Below are 16,202 nucleotides of genomic sequence, written 5' to 3'. Positions count from 1 at the left end.
CGACGATAAGACCAAAATCTGACTCCAACCCATTGTAAAACACTTGACTGCACATTAATTCAATTCTGTTTTAAAGCACGGCGCTGTCTGGCAATTTGAACTTGTTTGAAATTGTTTTGCGTTTCATCTAACAACACTCCTTACGACTTTGAAATGAATCCCATATTGCATTTATAAACAAAATATTTAACTATGCTATGTGTAAAACATGTCAAAATATTTTATCGTCACGACTCACGAGTAATGGCCTTATTTACATGGCATACAACGCATGTAAATTTAAAGTGAACAACGGTCTCTTTCTTCACACGGTGGGAGGCTATAGCTATAAAACCGGCCTGTTAAACATTTCATTTGTCAGGGAGTCGAGACAGAGCTACAGAAAGAAACCGCTCACCATCCTTCCACAGTTCGGCCACAAACTTATCCGTGGATTGGTGCAGGAGCGTAGCCACGTTGTCATTCAGAGGATCCATGTTTTTCATTAACCACTCATCTGCCTTATAGTCAACCTGCCAAAGATGAAGAAAAATAAACACTCTTTAAAATACTTAAGGCTGGAATAAAGGAACTCGGCCAGTTTTGGTTCAATCTTCGGATTGTTAAGTTTAGGGGTTTAGCTCTTCAGCCGTCTTCAGCTGTTTGTATAATGTTATATAACTACTGAAAGTGATAACATACAAATCAACCTGCTATTTTTCTTTTCAATAAACAAAGCGACCAAACTTTATGGCTTTCAACCCAAACAAAGCTTGAGGTGAGTGAAAAAATCTCAAGTTCCTACTGCATTGATTTGAAACAGATGTGGCCTGCATTTACCACATACCAGAGATGGATGCTACTGAACTTCAAGACAGCAACATGACATTTTACTGCAATCACTAATGCATTTCTAACTGGCTAACATCCTAATTTTAAAGATAGTGATCTATATTAGATAAACATAAGATGGTTAAAGTCCTAAAAGCAGACATACCCTGCCAGCATAGTGAATAATGCAGAAATCAGCTCGGTCCTTCAGCTGCCGTGGTTTCTGGAACTTGCCGTGAGTTCCCTGCTCTTGCACCAGTTTGTCCACGAAGGTTTTGTCAGTGGCTTTTGGAAACCAGCACTCCTCATCCAACAGAGCCAACACGCCAGGGGGATTTGCCTGGAAATGTGATCGCATAACCGATGAAAACAATTCTGTTTATTTATAGAGAAGCCAAAAGCAGAGCGCTAAAAGCATTCTCGGACTTTAAATCGCATTATGTCCTGCAAATGCGTTTACAATATTTTCATCAATTTGAAGGCCAAATATGAAACTTCTACATGCAAACCAGCATCCTTAAGCACGCAGAAGAGTTAACAGGCTCACCGGTCTCTCAATGAGATCAATACAGGGCTGGAGGTCCAGACCAAAGTCGATAAAGCTCCACTCGATGCCTTCGCGCTGGTACTCCTCCTGCTCCAGGATGAACATGGTGTGGTTAAACAGCTGCTGGAGCTTCTCGTTGGTGTAGTTGATGCAGAGCTGCTCAAATGAGTTTAGCTGCAAAGAGACAGATCAATAAGTGGAGCTTTAGACCATTTTAAACCTAGAACATGTTCTAGAATAAGGTGCCCAACCATAACCATCTATCAAATCAGGTCACACTACACCTCCACTGACTTCCATTCATAGGCATACAAATGGGTGATTCTCACGACTTATGAGGTGTCATGAAACATTTTGATAAAAAAGTAAATGCAAAGTAAGAGTATCAAAATAAGCAGCATACAGTTACAAACATCTCTTCGTGTACTATTTTGCACATGATTTCAAATGACATCATAGAAACCAATTTTTTTTTTTTTTCCACATTTAAGGGAAACATTTTCATTACCGCAACGTGTCCATGACTGGATTTGGGTTCTTTGACATGGAAATATTTATAATTAAAAAATCTAAAAAATACAAATCTTCAGTGCATGTTATACTATAAACATTTACAGTAAAGAAACGTGGTATTTGGTGATCATTAGTAAATATAGAGACAATAAAAAAAAAATATAAATGTGTTCAAGACCAATTTTCTCATCCGCCGCAACAATATCCAATCATTGTTTAAGCCTTCAAGGAACTAACATTTTCAAAAAAAAAAATTGTTGGAAGGGACATAATTGACTGTGACACTCAAGATGGCTACCAGGTAAGCAGTTCTTATTTTTTCTCTCCAGATAAAAGTAGAAATTTTGTTTGTCACATTACCTAGACAACTTTTTAGTTCTCATTACCGAAACATGAGTTTGTAAATGCATATATTTAAAGGTGACATAGAATGATTGAACGGGGTATTTATCCTTGTTCTGTGATGTGACATGTAGACAAAAATTTTTTTGTTTGGGTCTGTAATGCCTTAGAAGCTTCCTAAAAACCTCTCTCAGATAGCTCTATTAGGGTGGGGGATTTTAAACAAGTGGTTTAGCACCTATTTGGCTCCCCTACTGGCTTAACTTGCAATCTCATTACTGATTGGCTGACTTTGCTGCCACTCAAAAAATGTAGCCAATTATTTTAAAGTGGAGGGGCAGTGAGATGCCTGTGATGTCATAAGCATCAGTTTTTCAGATTGGGCCGTTTTCTGGCTGACATTTCTAAAAGAGGAATTTCTATGAGACTGAGATGTTTAGCATGTCTAGCACTTTTTGTATGTTCGTGAATGCAGGTAGACTACCATTATTCAACAAAGACAAGGTAAAAATGGTTTTTCATTCTCTGTCCCCTTTAATGTAATATCATGTTGCAGTAATGATAATTTTTTATAATGATAATCAAAAAAATTTAAATAAAAAAAAAGGAAATATTTTTTAAATCCTCTAAAAATAATGGTTATAGTAAGTTCAGACCTTAATCTTATATGTGCAAAATAAAAATATTGGCTTAAAGGGCTTTTTAACAATTCTTATGCTGGACACCTTCTAAATCTGGATTTCGGGAGAATCACCCAAATGCATCAGATCGAAAAAGTTTGTGCGAATTTTGCTGAGTAACAAAGTTCAAGTCTGGTGAACTCTGACATGCGTTTTCGTATCACGTGGAGATAAATGACCAGTAGAAAACCGGTACGTCACAGAGTGACCTTTCTCTCTACTGAAAATTGACGAAGCGTCCCCCACCCATATTCGCAGTACCTTCTCTCTTTGCGCATACATTTGGCCGGTGTTATGCAAATCTTCCCATACAGTGACATAGATATATGGGGGCTTGTTTGAATGAGGCATTTCAGAAGGTGGGTGATAATTCTTCACTTTTAGAAAGAATATCTCTTTGGTTTTGAGACTTTAATCTTCTTTATGCACAAAACAGCTTCTAAGAAAATGGAAAACTAAAAATCGCATCATATGACCCCTTTAACATATTTGTGTTTGATTATAAAGCCCACATTAAATGCTTTGCTTAGATCAAACAACAAAGCTACCATTAACTAATCCCCATCATAAACTACTGTCCTGAAGTACTGGTCAGTGTTTCATGCTCCGAGGCTGAGCACTAAATCTGAGAAAGCCACACCTGGAAGATCTCAAAGCCAGCGATGTCCAGGATGCCAATGAAGGAAGCTCCCTGGCGCTTGGTCCTGTCCAGAGCTTTATTAATACGGTGAACAAGCCAGCGAAACAACCTTTCGTACGTGGCTTTGGCCAGGGCTTCCACCGCAAAGTCAGCCTGTGCAGATGAACAGAAAAAGAAGAGAAGAATGAGACACAGAAAACACTTTTGCTGTAACAACAAATGCATACTACAAAATAAGCTATTTTGCTATCGCAGGATTTGGACATTTGAAGACAAGAGAGTAGCAGCCTATTGTTGAAAATTAACCTGAGGTGAAAGGCACGATAAAAAAACTCTCGTTCATGATCAGCCCACATTAGTGCTGACAGGCAAATTATGATTTTGTTGGTGAGAAGGTGGGTGATCTGACAGATATATAGTTAGAACTGACCAGTTCATTACCTGTTCTTTAGTCTGGGCTTTTTGTACATAGTCCCTGCCCACTTTTATCCGTGGGGACAAAATGGCACGTGTAAACTCCATGACGTTCATGCCGAGCAGGTGGCAAAGCTTCTGGGCGGCTGAAAATGCAGAAAGCATTGCGTTACAATACAGAATTACCAAAAATGGTCACATTCTTTCTGCTGTTTGTAAGATTTTCCTTATGGACTTACAAGGGCTGAGAGAAGTTCTTATGGGACATATTTGTTCGAGTGTTAGTAGTATTTCAAGTTCAAAGAAGAAACACTCGGGCCAATATTGTAATTTATTGACATCTAAAACCTGTACTGGCCATTTAGCAACAATATAAACTCCAATGTTTTTCCTTTAAGACCACCAGGAGGAACATAAATTTACAAGTTCGCATCATAAATAAAACTTTTTTATAACAGCGATAATCAAAATTCAACATTAAAAATGCCAAACCTTTTTTCGCCTTTTACGTACAATAAACACACTTGATTTATAACACATTTTCACATTTTTTTTTATGAAATGTATCCAAAGAACAATACAAGATGTCACCACAGAAGCCCAAGAGAAGGCAAAGGGGTAATTTGTAAAAAAATAAAAAACATCTGGCGCAGTGTTGAGATAGTGGGGAAGTGCATGGCACTCCTAATGCACTGCCAACAGATTTGTAGTTAAAGCTGTTGAGGGACAAATACTTTATCCAATTTTCCATTGCTGTTAAAAACAATCTGCACTAAAATTGGATTTCTACACACAAACCTTTAAACAAATAAATTGCATATACATTTAGACCATTTGTTCCTATATTTGGAAATACCATCGGTAATAATCTGCTACCAATTGAAAGATATTCTCAGGTCCCCTCACTGAACTTCATGCACTTCTGTGGTCAAAAAAATGTTCCTTGTCATTTTTCTCTGAATTTTTTTGGGGGCTGCTAGAACCCCCTGGAATCCCACTAAGGGTCCCCAAAAAAATCTGAGGAAAAAAGACAAGGAAAACTTTTTGTTTTTCTTAAAGGTGCCAAAGAATGCATTGATACAATATGTTACATATATTACTCTGATATCCACATAGAAGGTATGTTGCTTTATTAAAGGGATAGTTCGGCCAAAAACGATATTAAACCCATGATTTACTCACCCCCAAGCTGTCCAAGTTGCATATGTCCATTGTTTTTCAGACAAACACATTTTCGGATATTTTAGAAAATGTTTTAGATCTTTCAGTTGATTAAATGTAATGTTACGGGGTCCAGCCATAGTTCACGACCTTCAAGTCCAAAAAAAGTGCGTCCATCCTTCACAAATTAAATCCAAACGGCTCCAGGATGATAAACAAAGGTCTTCTGAGGGTAAACCGCGCGGTGTTGTTGTAGAAATATCCATATTTAAAATTTTATTAACGTAATTAACTACCTTCCGGTAGCGCCGCCATCTTAGACTCCTCTGTACTCAGGAGAGAGTATTAGCGTAGTGTACGCACTTTTCTTAGTGACGTATGACAAATTCGGAGGGCGGGGGCACAGAGCAGCAGCAGAGTAGCCTCCGTACGCTGCGTAAGCTCTCATCCTGAATGCGGACGCGACTAAGATGGCGGCGCTACCGGAAGGTAGTTAATTACGTTAATAAAGTTTTAAATATGGATATTTCTAAAACAACACCGCACGGATTACCCTCAGAAGACCTTTGTTTATCATCCTGGAGGCGTTTGGATTTAATTTGTGAAGGATGGACGCACTTTTTTTAGACTTGAAGGTCGTGGACTATGGCTGGACCCTGTAACATTACATTTAATCAACTGAAAGATCTAAAACATTTTCTAAAATATCGGAAAATGTGTTTGTCTGAAAAACGATGGACATATGCAACTCAGACAGCTTGGGGGTGAGTAAATCATGGGTTTAATATCGTTTTTGGCCGAACTATCCCTTTAAGTTAAAAAATTATGCAGAAATGGTTTTACATGTCCATTTAAAACCCTAGGATATGCCTTTAGAATAAAATGGTTTATTATTACCTTATTTGAAAGGGTAATGAATAATAATGTTGAGCTTTTCTCTGATTGGCTGTTTCTCAGAGCAGCTCCTTCAGTAGCTCTGTGTGTGTGTAAACAGACCTTATGTTTGAGCCTGTTTTAGATGAAGATACGTAATTTGAGGAATAATCATTGTTGGGAGATTGTTAACGGACGTTTCTAGGTGAAACCATCGGCATATCGGAAATAGCACGAGAAAGGCCGATACCAATTGTTTATTAATTAACTGCATAAAGAAATCCATTATATGTAAAAAAAAAATGAGTTAATGTTGTTAATAAAATAAATGCTGAATAGCAAAAACCACCTTTTAAGGTTGTCATGCTGTCTTATTATATTTGTTTTAGCTTAATTTGTGCCTCTCTAATTATGTTGGTCAGTTAAATGTTAATTAGATCCAATTCATTTTCAGTAAAAATAATTTGATGCAGAAATAAACTAGCTAATAGACCAACTGTATAGTATTGTATACAAGTGTTTAATATCAGTATCGGCCAGAAGTTGAAATATATAAATTGTTAAACAGTATATTTCAGGTAGGGGTCCCTTGCAAAAGGTTCATCATATTTGGGGGTCCTCGCCCCGGCATCATAAAGTTCGAAAATCACTTGACTAGCAAATGTTACAGTGTTGTATAAAAAGTGCAGTTTTAATGTGGTACCTGTGTTTTCTGGCATAGAGGCCTGATCTGTGTTTCTTTCCTTTTTAAACACAATGTTGCCGAACTGCAGGACGGCTGATACCACCTTCAGCATCGCTGCATTGAGAAAAAAATCAAGATTATAAATGTCACGTATGTGATTCTGTTACATTCAAATGCACACAAGGTTTGCAGAAAAAAAACATCCCCAAAAGCGCAGCGTGCTCGGTAAAATTATATAATGAAGACTGATACTTACACAAGATTTCCTCATCGGAGAAGCTCATAATACGCATGGCCTCCATGGTCTCTTGAAAGTTGTCCTTGTCCTGTTGTCCAGGGATGGGAATGTTACCGTTGGAGAGGAAGCGGTAGTTATTGAAGCCCTCGAGAAGTAGATCAGCTGCCGGGGTAAGAAAGTGTTAATGGTATAGCTGATATCTTCCATCAGACAGTGTGCCGTTTCATACTCTATACGGGCAGCTTGACAATCAGACTTACATTTCAGATGTTCTCCAGAACCGGCCAATAACTGGTAAAAGACGTGAAAGGTGCGTTCATCTTTGGCTTGGCGTACAGCCCTGGATTTTTCAAGAAGGTCTTATGCAGAAGGCTGAGTTAAGGAGCAATTAAGCCTGAATTTTTTTTCACTATTCTAACATATTCCATTGAAAGTCTGGTTTTAATACTAGTGCATTTCTGTTGTAAAATAGTAAATGACATTAACTCAATGTACTGTTTAAATCTAGACTCAAGCTTCCAGCTGACTGCACCATAGCCTAAATACATGAATGATATCAAATCAGGATACAGGTTTCAATGTTGGCCCCCACAATGTAACCCGTCACATCAAAATTGATGCGAATGAACTTGCCCTGCGGAAAAACAAATACTTTAGATATTTATACTGGTTAGGCTCATTAATAACATGGCATTACATCATGTAACTTCAATCAGTTTCTTATGTGCTTCATCAACATTTCCAGGAATCCATTTGAGGAGTTAGATGATCGGCTCTTTCATCGCTTAGATCAGGGGTTCTCAAAGTTTACATTCAAAGGTACAAATCTGAATTCCCATAATTTTCATAGGTCCGGAAAAACTTTATTTAAATCATTTGTTTATATAACAAATCAACACAAATAGTTTGGGAAAAACATAAGTGTATTTTGCATTTAAAGTAAAAAAAAATAAAAAATAAACACAAGAAATATGCCAAAAGTAACCAGGTGCAAAATACAGAGCAAACTAATTAGAGAAATGGCACAGTTTGTTCTCCATCAGATGCATAAACCATGGCAAAAAAGTGTGGTTGGTAGGCAGAGACACTGACCAAAATTAGGGGTGCACTTATAAATTGGCTGATGATGCTTGCTATGCGTCTCAATGAATTACGGTTAAATGCCGCTACATCCAAAAGCCAGGGGGCGCTCTCGGGCAGAAACTTTATATGCGCTGCAGTCTGCAGACGAAGAATCAGACACACGGAGCTCCAGGAAATGTCTTAAGGATATATTTATATTGCTGTTCTTCAAACCTTTTCAGGTATTTTCATGATAATAAAGAATATGTATAATGATTATGTTCGACGAGTGTTGCTTTTTTAAATGCATGTTTTAAATGACTCAAACCAACAATGATCGGTAAGGACTGATCAAAAGCCGTAGTACATGAAGTAGCTGTGCATAATATCTGGGTGTGATGGCTACAGCGTGACACAGGAAATTTTTTAATAACTTTATTTTCGGACCAGGAATACTCTTAAATCTATAAAGAAAAAAAACTAAACGAATGGTTTACAAGTTTAATATGCATTTGTAAAATAGCAAATGCACACATTTAATCAATCACATAGAAATTAATGCACTTGTAATATGAAGTGGACGCAGGGTCCGGATCAAGTTGCCGTCGGGTCCGGACTTTGAGAACCCCTGGCTTAGATAGAGGGGCTTATACATGTGGCATATTTCAACAGCTCTGCTTTGGATACAAAAGCATGCGCTGAAGGCTAAGATGGACATGCTCATTTGCTGCAAATGCCCCTGAAATAATTACGTACAGGAGGGCCCAAATACATCCTACTGTAATTCCTCTGTGGCATCTGATTTGCTTGCTCCTCTAAAAGCTTACTGCTGACTTTGACACATGCCAACAAAATCTCATTGAGCCAACGCAACAAGAATAAGACACCTTGAGCTTTTAAGGTGCTAAATTTGGATTTTGATGACTAAAAGGGTACCCTTTCTAGATGATGCATTCAACAAATTATATCATTAACAGATCCAAATGTATATAAAGCTAAAGTATGAATTTTCAGTCATTTTAAACATTTGTTACAGTAAGATTTTAAGGGTTGGATTTTAGATTAGACCTGACATGCCAACTTACAAAGCGTGAGGAGTTGTCATTTTTCACAGTCTTGGCATTCCCAAAGGCTTCCAGAATAGGGTTTGCCTGCAGGAGCTGACGCTCCAACTCTCCCTGTAATGCAACAGTCATGATATATGACCAAATAGGGTTTCAAATAACAAGAGCAAACATACATTATTTCAAGTTCAGAAGTGGCGTGTAAAGGGCTCGTTATAGTCGTGCGTAGGTCCTACGGCGTAGCCGCGACGGCGTAGGTTCCGCGTCGGTTTTCATTTAAACTTTTGCATCGCCCTACGCGTCGACGTGCAAACACACGCGCAAACCGCTGGTTGGCAGTATCCACGTGTGTAACCACAGTAGCAGTGCGACCGTCAGAGAAGAACAGGCTTGGCAAGTTAACCCACAAACGAAGAAAAAACGGCAACTTGTTGTGTATGATTTGAGAAGACCAGCAATGATGGAACCCATAAAAACAGCGACTTTTGTTGCAGTTTGAGTTAAATCAATCCTCAACTTCGCTCATCTTTGTTTTCACTGTCGCAAACGGAAATACTTGACGGGAGGGGTTCTGGTGGACCAATCACAGCGCTTGCGGTCCGCGTAGAACTGACGCGCTGTTAAACTTTTTGCGAGGTGCACGTCAGGCTACGCAGAGCTACGCACAGGCTACGGCGTAGAACCTACGCACGACTATAAATCGGGCATAACTAAAAAAAAAACATAAAATAATGTGCTCTGTCCAATCATGAGAAGAAACCCTGTGACCAATCACCAATAAAGAAGATGAAACCAGGCCAGAAAAACATTTAAAATTTTGCACATTATAATGCATCCTAGTTGTATAATGCTTAGGTTACATCGCAGTAGTTATAAACATTATGTTAAAACAATTAAAAGAGATGTGAGTTGTTTGTACACCTTGTTTTATCACATCTGGATCAAAAATCATTTATATTCTTTACAGATGTGGATTGAATTTTTAGTTGAGAAACTATAAGATTGTGCAATGCCTCAGAGATAGAGTGTAGCTAACAACAAAAAAATGTGACATTTCTTTTCATTTGACCCCAAATCCGGCAGCAGATTCTCTAGATGGAGTAAAAATACACCACCCTACAAACCTAATAAAACCCTGTGTAACCATAATAGAGTTCGATGCTTGACATACATACATTTTCATTGGCTGCGCGTATACAGACATTCTTGGGGTTGGGTGGAAGGGGAGACTGAGAGTTAAATTCTGAACAGGCGTCCAAAATCTCACTGTGTTACATTACAAAGTAAGTCTGCATGACTGTTTCCTCATTCAAAGGTCAGTCACCCCTTCCCTTAAATTCCCAAACATTCTATTTTCCATGTGCACCTGAGAGGAAGTTGAAAAGGTGTTGCTCCCCATTGTTCCAAAACACTGTCATGTTGTGTTGCTATCTCCCGACTGTAGGGATCTGTTCCCATTACGTAACCCAATTCCTAAAGATGGTGGAACAGTGGAAACAGTCCAGGGGACTTTGGTTTTGAACAATTTTGATGATTGTACACAAGACAGTAACTAAAGTCAAAATAGTGAACTTTTAAAAAAGCATTACTAATGGGGCTTTGTAAAAATATGAAGTTTCTCATAAAAATTACCACTCTTGCAGTCTCTGGACAATCTCGTTCTAAAAGTATTATTTTAATGAACTTATTCAAATGTGAAAAACAGAGATAATGTCAACTATAATAAAATTCGATAATTATGTTGTCAATTCATACTTTTAAATATTAATATGTTTTAAGTAGCCACCCTATGACTAGACTATAAATATGCACAGACAGCTTTATAAGGGATGCTATTATAACAGTAGTGAAGGAGTACCATACTACAGTATATGTGACCATGGACCACAAAACCTGACATATTTATACATCACCTGAAAGCTGAATAAATAAGCTTTCCTTTGATGTGTTTATTTTTTTTTGGGGATGTGACAATACTTGACTGAGATACAATCATTTGAAAATCTGGAATCTTAGGGTGCAAAAATCAAAATATTGAGAAAATCACCTTTAAAGTTGACCAAATGAAGTTCTTAGCTAAGTAATAGTAATGATAATTTTTTTTATATATATATTTATGTTAAATGTACAGAATATCTACATGAAACATTATCTTTACTTAATATCCTAATGATTTTTGGCATTAAAAAAAATCAAAAATTTTGACGCATACAATGAATTGTTAGCCACTGCTACAAATATACCTGTGTGACTTATAAAGTTGCAAAGCTTGAGAATTTTGGAAATATTCCAAGTTGAAAACTTAAAGGAAAACACCACCATTTTCAATATTTTACTATGTTCTAGCCTCAATTTAGACAAATTAATACATACCTATTCAATGCATGCACTTAATCTTTGTACAGCGCGTCGGGAATGTGTTAGCATTTAGCCTAGCCCCATTCATTCCTTGGGATCCAAACAAGGATGAATTAAGAAGCCACCAAACACTTCCATGTTTTCCCTATTTAAAGACTAGTTACAAGAGAAAGTATGGTGGCACAAAACAAAATGTAAAAATGAGATCTATAATGTATGGCGGAAGAGAACTTAGTTTGCAGCACTTCGACCTTTTGGTAGAAAATGTGTTTGGTAATTTTTACAAACTGCATCACATACAAACATTAGCTTCCACAACATCTGAATCAGCTTCATCCGTGTGCCAAAATTCCCATATATTCCTGTAAAATTTTGAAGTTTCCAAAATTCTTAGAATTTTGCAACCCTAGCGACTTATGACTAGTTTTGTGGTCCAGGGTCATATATGTGACCCTATCTATGAAATCCAGGCTAAAGTCTCATAATATAATGATAAGCTTACACTGTAAAAAAAATCTGTAGAAATTTCAATGTTATTGCAGCTGGGTTGCCGGTAATTTACCGTAGATTTAAATTTATGTTATTTACTGGCAAGAGTTTGTTCAAAGTTAAATAAATTTTAAATATTAACAAGTCTTTATCTTTACAGAATAAAACTATACAATAACAGCCTCATGCAAAGCATTCTGGGAACCAGAAATCATCATCAACCTTTTTCTGTTTTTTTGCTTCAGATTTTGTTTCCCAGAAAGTTTTGCTTGATGCTGTTTTTTTAGTTTTACTCTGTAAAGACAAAGACTTGTATATGTGTAATGTTCATTTAACTTTGAACAAAATGTTGCCAGTAAATAACATAAATTTAAATCTACGGTAAATTACCGGCAACCCAGCTGCAATTTCTACAGATTTTTTTTACAGTGTAGGAACATCAAAGTTTGATTTTAATAACAAATTTTACTTCGTTTTTCCATGATCTAACATGATCTTACTTAAACATTACGTCAATATACAAAATGTACATTATGTAGCATGTTTTAATGTAGATAATGGTAAAAAAAGACCTTGGCTAGGTTTTTACAGACAGGGTCACATTTTGGCTCATCCATTAAAAGGAATAAACATTGATCCCAGTAAAGAATTTCATACACAGACTACTTTTATTCTTTACAAGTCCTATTTTAAGATTTTAGGCACCATTGGATCAAAAGGAATTATAAGATTGCAATAAACAGGTAATATATTAAGTGAAAAAGGCATTTCCATCATTACAGAAGGAATGCCAAGAATTATCGGCATCTGAGCTCCTCTTTGTAACACAGTAAAGGACATTCCAACCCTTTCCATCTGCACTTATAAACCAGGCTAACATGTATTTTCAGCACCCTTGTCTGCTCGCATGGATCACGATTTACAAATATTAATGACCTTTATTTATACTTAATATCTCCCCCAAAAACATGAAGTATGGTACAATGGAGGCACAAAAAGTTATGAGATGAGAAATAGCAAAAGTTGAGATGCAGTACATAAATCATAATACAAAATACATAATTTATATTGGGTATCTTTAACTTTATGTACTTACATACAGAAAATGTATAAATGCTATTACATTGTAACTAAAATTCAAAGTATCTGCATGTAATTGAAGAGCTCAGATGCAAAATGAATAAACACATTTCTCTCAGAATGCATACAATGTTTTACATGCTTTCTTCTAATTTAAAAAGTAAAAGACACCCAATATAAAGTGTGACACAATTTAAAAATAAACAACCAATTCCCAAATAAGATAAGGAAGAGAATGCATAAAAGTAAATGCAATCAATGGAAAGATAAGGAAGGGTGAGCGTGACACGAAGGCGACAGAAGTTGCATGTGCTCGCTAAACAACTGTCATGAAATACGAGAAGGAAAAACAAAGTACTACCCACTACTCACATAAAAGAGGATTCCATTCTGTAACCAAATGAATATCATGAAAACAAAGAGGTGTTAATGTCACATACAGAAGGACCGCACATAAACAAACAGGACAGACAGAATGCACACATCAAGGGGTGAAATCTTTCCGGAATCAACATAAGATGAGCTTTATCGAGAGGATTTGTGAATTACCACAGACAATTTGACTAATAGTATTGTGTGTATTTAAGTCTTTCATTCTATTACTGTTAACATAATTGTGACCCTGGACTTCAACATCAGTCATAAGTCACACGGCTACAATACATTTGTATGGGTTAAAATTATCGATTTTTTATGTTAAAAACCATTATGATATTAAGATCATGTTCCATGAAGATTTTGTAAATTTCCTACTACAAATATATATAAAATTATAAAATTATAATAATATGCTAAGAATTCATTTGGACAAATTTAAAGGTGCTTTTCTCAATATTTAGATTTTATTGCACCTTCAGATTCCAGATTTTCAACTAGTTTTATCTTGGCCAAATATTGTCCTATCCTAACAAACCATACATCAATAGAATGCTTATTTATTCAACTTTCCGACGATGTGTAAATCTCAATTATCCAAACAATTACCCTTATGACTGATTTTGTGGTCCCGGGTCACACTTGTTGCTTGTTTTTACAAAATGAGGAATCTGAATTATTTTCTGTGGTGAAGAAGCACAAATACTGTCAAAAAAAGTTAAACTTGTATTGAAACTGGAATGTTCCTGGACAGAACAGTGTGGGGAATGTTATCCTTAATTTATAGGTAGGACTTTGTCTCTGTTGGTTTAGGATGATACAAGAGCAGCTGCTCTTTGAATTTGGGCTGTAACCGATCTGTCAGCTGTCAACATAACAGATATGATTACATTTGACTCAAAGATTCACAGGGTTTGCATAAAGTCTTCATAAAACAACAGAATTGACTGTCAAACCTTTTAATCTATGGTGTACAAACCTGCGTTTCATGCTAGAAAATGTAACAGATTTTTCAAGTCATGAAAACATTAGACAGGATCAGAGTTACAATAGTGAAAATGATGACATGTCAGAAATGACAGGCCATCATGCAAGCTAAAGTACCCAATCGTCCAGCTACATAAACTAAACAGAACATTTAGCTTATACATTCGAAACAATTTAGTAAAAAAGGTGAAATTGAAATATTTCAACCCCCAAAGCTATTTGTTTATGTATTCCATAAATATCCCACAGTGCAGAAAATTTTTGTTTTCTTTGTGTTTAAATACTGTAGCAGGTTAGTTTTGCATGCACAAGCAGAGCAGGTATAAAAAGCTTAAAGGAACTTGCCTGGAGTTTGAGAGCTTTAGGTGATTCTGGCTGTTTGTATGTAATAAACAAATGTAATATGTTAGAAGGCATCAAGGGCCACATTCCCAAAGTATCTAAGTCCAAGGGCCAGATCTAAGCCTTAAGCACATTATTTACAGTATATTTGGCCATGCGATTACAGACGATCAATGACTGCAGCATATAAAACTGTTCAGCCAATCTCATGCTTTCCTATTTATAAAATGGTAAATGCAATTACAAATAAAAAATCTTAGCGTTTACAGATTAAACTCATATCAATTGGAAACTAACGGCAATAACTGAAGCTTCTAAAGCCCTGGGTATAGTCAGATTTTTTTACGCACGCGCGAGCGTACGCGTGCAGTCAAACCCACAGCCTTGCATAGCATAGTTTATTTAACTCATACAAGTGCACCAACGTTCGACACATGTGCACACATCCCTCTCGTTACCTACATACTCCTGTACGCACATGCGCGACTTACGTGTACAATCTAAAAAAATCCTGCAGTTTGCGTACAGTACCCACGCACTCTTCTGATGACGAAAATTGCGTCACACACATTGTACGCAGACCTTTGCATACGTAGGGCTGTCACAACGATTCAATAACTGTCTTATTGCGATTTTTCACCTCATTGCAATGATTTTAGATCACCACCAATGATCGCACTTTTTTTTAAAACAAGGAGGAGCTGCAGCGCCTGTATTAACTCTTTCACCGCCAATGACGAGATTTTCCGTCTTTCCGCAATACCGCTATTATTACCCTTCCGCAACTTTTTAAACCCGGAAGTATTGTCCTATGGCAAGCGGCTGCATGTCCGTGTCCGTTTTAAAGATCGCTCTGAATGGGATCTCTATGAAAAGTCCGTCACAAAAATGGAATTATCTCTGCTTTTTGCTCAAAATGTGGTGTTTTTGCAGAAACCTACCCATATTCAAAAGCTGATTACAAAAGAACCACTGAAGGTAGGATGAAACGTTTTTTTTTTGTTTGAAAGCAGAGGGTCTTTTCTTTTTCTTATATTGTGTGTTTATATATTTAAAGAACATTTTCTGGAAGGCATTAAAATTTAAACTTTGGTGAAAATCATGAAAAACGCTGGCGCTGGCTGGCAACTTTTTTTAAAAACGCTGGCGGTGAAAGAGTTAAGGAGAACTTAACTTACAGTGTAACACAATACATTTTATTTTCAGTTATTTTTCAGACACTTAATTGTATTTATTTCTTATGAAGAATTTTCAGTTGTTGAAAGATATATTCACTAAATAAATAAATACTTTTAAATATGTGTTATGTGTATTAATGCCAGGTAAACCTGGCAAAAGATTTAATTTAAATAATCACAACGTGTGAAATTATTTCATAAACAAACAAAAAAATGTATGAGAATTAAATGTCAAAAAGTCCTAAAACAGGCAATTAATCGTCACAATTTATTAGACAATTAACCAAACTTCATAATCGTGACAGCCCTTCGCGTACGTGTAAAAAATGGACTTTACTTCGGCTTTAAGATGCTTTCTGAATAT

General features: G+C 36.5%; 1 protein-coding gene across 3 annotated transcripts in view; it reads right to left on the bottom strand.

The window, feature by feature from the left end:
* The window catches only part of myh10 (myosin, heavy chain 10, non-muscle), a 76,957-nt gene that overhangs the window by 31,510 nt on the left and 29,245 nt on the right, over positions 1-16,202 (bottom strand). Inside the window, exons 6-17 of one of the 3 annotated variants that reach the window (XM_065293729.2) lie at positions 14,664-14,693; positions 13,329-13,346; positions 9,051-9,143; positions 7,474-7,537; positions 7,164-7,262; positions 6,922-7,065; positions 6,684-6,779; positions 3,974-4,092; positions 3,533-3,685; positions 1,358-1,531; positions 977-1,150; positions 398-512 (exon numbers count right to left, since the gene is read on the bottom strand). In XM_065293729.2, coding sequence (XP_065149801.1) covers positions 398-512; positions 977-1,150; positions 1,358-1,531; positions 3,533-3,685; positions 3,974-4,092; positions 6,684-6,779; positions 6,922-7,065; positions 7,164-7,262; positions 7,474-7,537; positions 9,051-9,143; positions 13,329-13,346; positions 14,664-14,693 — 1,279 coding nt within the window. Of the gene's footprint in view, positions 1-397; positions 513-976; positions 1,151-1,357; positions 1,532-3,532; positions 3,686-3,973; positions 4,093-6,683; positions 6,780-6,921; positions 7,066-7,163; positions 7,263-7,473; positions 7,538-9,050; positions 9,144-13,328; positions 13,347-14,659; positions 14,694-16,202 lie in introns of all 3 variants that reach the window. The other 2 variants (XM_073815335.1, XM_065293731.2) reach the window with 2 other exon arrangements.

This window comes from Paramisgurnus dabryanus, chromosome 7, assembly GCF_030506205.2.
Source record: "Paramisgurnus dabryanus chromosome 7, PD_genome_1.1, whole genome shotgun sequence".
NCBI lineage: Eukaryota > Metazoa > Chordata > Actinopteri > Cypriniformes > Cobitidae > Paramisgurnus > Paramisgurnus dabryanus.
Note: the sequence above shows the minus strand (reverse complement) of the source record. Positions and strands in the feature narration are given on the sequence as shown.